General features: G+C 36.8%; 1 protein-coding gene across 2 annotated transcripts; it reads right to left on the reverse strand.

The window, feature by feature from the left end:
- Window positions 1–200: 200 nt before the first annotated feature.
- LOC120349286 lies at window positions 201–5,665 on the reverse strand. 2 transcript variants are annotated; one of them, XR_005570316.1, is made up of 2 exons: window positions 5,190–5,665; window positions 201–758 (listed from the first exon to the last, which is right to left on the reverse strand). XR_005570316.1 is itself a non-coding variant. In XM_039419249.1 (2 exons), the coding sequence occupies exons 1-2, from the start codon at window positions 4,840–4,842 to the stop codon at window positions 729–731; spliced, it is 867 nt and encodes a 288-aa protein (XP_039275183.1). In that variant the 5' UTR covers window positions 4,843–5,174; the 3' UTR covers window positions 201–728. The 2 variants fall into 2 exon arrangements, 1 of the variants encoding a protein (XP_039275183.1); XM_039419249.1 differs by lacking the exon at window positions 5,190–5,665 and adding an exon at window positions 4,006–5,174.
- Between the last annotated feature and the right edge of the window lie 6 nt (window positions 5,666–5,671).

Raw genomic sequence — 5,671 nt, forward strand, 5'->3', positions numbered from 1 at the left:
CGGCCTAGTCACCTTGTCTATACTAGCTGTTAGTCCTACTTCGTTCAACACATCAATGTATTTCTCTTCCAGCGAACCCGGAAACACATTTAAAATGTCACAATTCAGATCTCCGGCTATAATTAGCATTTTCCTATTTGTTAAAGAATTGAGATGATTTTCGAGAGCTACTAATAGCACTACTACTAATAGCACTGATAAACACTGAATTTGAAAAAGTTTCTTATTATTGTGAAAAATAATCTTCATAAAAATGCATGAAAATTATGTAGTAAACTAGTAATTATGCATATCTCATAAACAATAATGGAAAGGAATTAAAGTACATTAAAAGCAATATGGAAACGTTCCTCAATAACAATGTAAGTTACTTGCATATTCAACAAATGCTATCAATAACTAATAGAAATTGTTGAAAAACTGGGAAATTGTGTCTCATTATTGAATTCAATGAGTTCTGGTACTAAATATTCGAATGTAAACTATCTATCATTGATACTGGACTAGTCAAACAGTCCAAAAAATGAAAAAGACAAAAACTTACCCCAACATAATGACATGCATATTTGTCGGGAGTTTTCCTCGCTTGTCTCCGAAACATCTCATGGAGACATCCTTGGCTGTCATAGCCGTCCATTTCCACTTCGGTTATTTCCATTTCCATTTTCATCAGATCAACCATCCAGTGGATTTTCACGCCCAAAAATCATTCACTCGAGTTGCCAACACTAGCAATTTCCTTCACTATTGAAACTCTCCTGAAAAAAAAACATGACAACAGTAAAACATGGATGAATTATTTCACTCATTCAAAGCTGCAATATCGGGTTGATTTATGACCAATGTTTATTTTCATTAATTTGTATTCTACCTATATTGAATATCTGTTGAAAAATATTAAATACTGGATAACATTTAACGTCAAAAACGACTACAGCCTAATTGAATAAAGACAGAAAAGGTTTAATTATTTAGAAAACCATTAAAGAATAGACAGATAGGGTATAGGTGAAAGCAGGCTATACACACATAATATTATGTGCCAACACTTTAAATTCAGCAGATACAACCCAAAACTGATATTGATCCCTCCTAAATGAAGAGTTCTCCTGTGTGAGATAAGGCATCAAAGACATTCCAAAGGGAATACCGTTATTTATTGTAAGTTGATTGTGTTTTTGGGATGTATTTGTTCATTTTAATTGAATAAATAAAGAGAAAAAGGTGACAACTGATAAAGAATGCAACTGAAGACGGTAGCCTGCAATCGAAGCACAAGTTGTAGGCAATCAGTTGACTCCATTCAGAATGCAACTTTACAACAAATAAACATAGAAGAAAACCTTCTATTATGTAGTCTGTAGTGAATAGCAATCTCTACTCAGCCGGAAAATATTCTACAAATTTTGTATGTTATAACTTTAATACATTGTATCAGTACTTTACACTGTACTTATATTTTGTGTAGCCTACTTATATAAGTCCCGTTTCACAACTACCAACACTAGCCAGACACGTATAACGGTGTGTGCCAGACATTCGAGTATTTTCAATGTAATTACAAAATGAGAAGACTGACATCTCTGTCAGTCATTCATTGACTGCACAAACATGGAACAGCAATGGTCAGGCACATTGCTGCATTGTATGATTAGTCTACCTTCCACATAATTATTGCAAAATAATAGAGGTGCAATTCCTTGGTGACGACTCTAGCCGCGCGGCTCAATTAGTCGCGACTGGAGCACATAACCCTATAAATTCATTAGATTCGATAATTCATTAGATATGATAATTGAAAATTTAATATAGTAGCAAACACTTCTAATTCATCTGCCGCCATAACGTTCATACAACATACTTTACTCCCGATGTCTTCACCACGGTCTTAGAATCAAGGAATTGTCAATAAAAATATAATTAATCATTAAATCTAATAGATTTATAGGTTATGTGCTCCAGCCACGACGGCCCTGGACGCGCGTCACTAGCCACATGGCTGGAGTTGCGTGTTGTATGTAGTCAAGTAATTGTAGTCTTTTACTATTAATTCAATTTGATAATTTTTATATCAATAAATTATCCATATAGCAATTTATACCACCCGTATGTTGAAGGTAAGGTTTTTGAAAATGAATATGATAAAATTAGCTAATACAATATTTAGCTTTTGATAATAAATTGTCCCAGTGGTCAAAGCGTTTTACACCAGCACATCTGTAGTTTTATCTCAAAGACAGGGCTTGTAGTTCATCATTTCCATTAGTCATATTGAGTTGATTTGCATCCTACAGCCATGATACTTGTTGCTTGCTACCGGGACTCAATAAATTTCAACTCCAACTCACAAAATTCGGTACAAATTCGACATCGGACAGACAAATCTTGGCCGACATTTGCGACCTGCGGGAGCAACGCCAGGTCAGCATTGCGGTATGGGCCTGAGTATTATATAAATATTTAGTATTATTATAAAGTAATTGGGGAAACTGTTCCATTTGCAACAATGCAAATGCAAGCTCAACATCTACGAAATCAGTGAGTGTAGAAATGCTCAATAGGATATGGCATCGCTCATATGAGTCAAGCCCCTACATTGACGCGCTGAATTTATTTTGGTTGCCATCAGAAAAAAGACGCTATCGTATACTTCAAGCTAAGAGACAGGAGCCAATACGCATCTATACAGCCCGTATGGGCACTTTAGTATATGGGCCATTGTATGTGAAAATGGAGAATCAGAAGCAATGCAGAGTTAAGTAACATTTTGCGAGGCGAAGATATAGTACGATTCATGAAGTCTAGAAGAATCAGCTGGCTGGGACATGTGTAAAGAATGGAGAACAATAGGATGCAGAGGCAGGTGCTTGTTGGAAGAATGGAAGGAAAGAGGAAAAGAGGTCGCCCGATATCACGTTGGCTACAGGATGTAGAAAAAGATCTGGCGTGCTTAGTAGTGAGGAGCTGGAAGAGACTGAACAATCAGAGGGATGAATGGAGGCAAATTGTTGAGAAGGCCAAGATCCACGCAGGGCTGTAGAGCATTCGTAAGTAGCCGATTATAAAAATATCTAGTTTTAAATTATATTGTAATAAGGAAAACTTTTCAATTTTCATCTATGGAATCTATACAGATGCAAGCTTAACCTCTACAAAATTATTTTGGGTGTGTGTGTGTATTATTGCATTGCTCAGTTAAGATAAGTTATAAGCCCCTACATAGATGCGCAGAATTTATTTTGCACGTCTTCAGAATAAAAAAAGAGCACTAGTATAATTTAAGGGACAATAATATGCATCCTGTTATCAAGCTGAGAAAAATAAACACGTCTATATCGCCTGTTCATAGTTGGGGCCTTGCCCTACAGTAGTTAGGCTACTTCCTCTGAATCTCAACACTCCCATTCAGAGGATGTCTGCTTCAGAACAGATCCACTGACAGTTTGATATGGACTTCGAAATAACTTTTTGGTAGGCCTAAGTCAGTTTGGAACCCCCTTACAATCGCAGCTCTGTTTATTAGTCATACTCAACCCGATTCAACCAGAATTCTCAAGTTCCAAAACAACCTGATTCAAGTGAGACTCACTTTGAACTATCAGTATTAATTTATAAAAAAAATTAAAATGTACCATAATTTATAAGTATGCTAGTATTAAGTGAGTCTTACAACAAAAATTTAGTTAATTCACTATTTAAGTTTACATGAATTACTGCACGAGACCGTATGTGATAAAAATTGGTTAGGCCTACATCTTCACTTTTTCTACTAATACCTTTTCTATCAATAGAATAATAATAATAATAATAATAATAATAATATAATAATAATAATAATAATAATAATAATAATAATAATAATAATAATAATAAACTTTCTGTCCATAAAGTGACCATGCAGGGCATGCTCACAAGAGACAAGTCAGGAGAAAACATAAAAGCCAAAAAAGGCAAAGCTAGCAGCGGACATCACAGCGCCAAAAAAAGTCAAAAATATCTACTCACCAGTGCACTGTCACATTCAAAGAATTCGTTAAGTGAGTAGAAAGGATTCTCCTGCAGGAAGTGCTTCAACCTTCGCTTTAGGGCAGCCACAGGTAAACTCCTCACTGAAATGGGCAGCTTATTTATAATCTTTCCCGGCAGGTAGACCACACTGGATTGCGTCCTCCCCAACCTGCAGTATGGGAGATCCAGCCGTAATCTGTTACGAGTGCCGTACTCATGGGAGTCTCCCCTGACAGGCTGGACCTCCAGGTCACCAAATGCATTCACAGCAGATCTGAAAATATAAAGGCCATAAACAGTTAGAAGACCCTCTTGTATAAACAGTGGGCGGCAATGGGCAAGGTGTTCAGCATTGCATAAGATTCTAAGTGCCCTCTTCTGCAAAAGCAGGACCCTCCTCACATGGGTGGAACCGCCCCAAAGTGTGATACCATAAGCCATCACACTCTGGAAGAAAGCAAAATAGCACATGCGTAGATAGGCCGCGGGAACGCACCTCTTCAGACCCTTTAGTAGGAACAGGATCCTGCTCAGCCTGCAACAGACACCTTGAATATGCTCCTCCCAGGAAAGTCTCCTATCCAACATAAAACCCAGGAGCTTTACTGGAGGACAATCGTGCTGCTTACCATTCTTGAGGCTGAAAACAATCGTCTGTGTCTTTTCTGCATTTAGGAGAAACCTGTTTGCAGAGAACCAGTCAGCCGCCACTTCCATGGACGCCTGCATTAGTGTGCTCACATCATCCAGACTCCTGCCAACATCCAGGAGGGAGGTGTCATCCGCATAACACACCACCATTCTGTCCCTAGAAAGAGCTACATCATTGATCATGAGCAAGAAAAGCAGAGGACCCAGAATTGAGCCCTGCGGCACTCCACAATCCACACACCTCACCCGTGACAGGAGACCTATCTAATTTCAATTATGTTTAATTAGATGCTTGAAATGTTTGATTAGAAACTAAAAAGATTATTGCGAGAATTAGAAATTAAGAATAGGCAAATTTTAAAAATGTTTGAGAAATGTATATTATAGTAGACTATATTTGCTGTAAACTCATACGGTAATGCAGTCAACAATATTAAATTTCATTCATGGATAAATAGGTAGGCCTACCGTACAGAGTAGAAGTACTGTATTAAAAGTATTAGAAACTAATCAAATTTTCAATAACTTACATTTACAAGTTTTCTTCCTTTTGAATAATTATGAATTAATTATAAAAACAGAAAATACTGCCAAACCGCTTGACTGCTGAAATGCAAGAGAAATATTGCTCATTTCCTAATCACGGTCGGCCATTAAAATGCCAAGAACTGCGATCAGTAGATAATAGAGTACCGTATTAATTTGTCTGTAGTTCTTATAGAAATACTCCATAAAACTTATGTTTTCTCGATGATATTATTCAAACATTTTGCGGGAAAAATCAAATGGTTCAATCCCGCCTTCAAGCCAAAACTCACTAGATCGAATATTATGCATTAGTCCTGTGAATTTGCAATTCACGAGTTTTTTTCTAAAGATTGTTAATTTAGTAGATAAAAAATTAGCGGAAATCTTGATTTTTCATTGTTGACAAAACAGTAGTCCTACCAGAGAACCGTTTAGTCTAGACAAATCTGGCTAATGATTTTTCACCCAGCCAGCCAAAAAGTTA

Source organism: Nilaparvata lugens, unplaced genomic scaffold, assembly GCF_014356525.2.
Source record: "Nilaparvata lugens isolate BPH unplaced genomic scaffold, ASM1435652v1 scaffold9032, whole genome shotgun sequence".
Classification (NCBI taxonomy): Eukaryota; Metazoa; Arthropoda; class Insecta; order Hemiptera; family Delphacidae; genus Nilaparvata; species Nilaparvata lugens.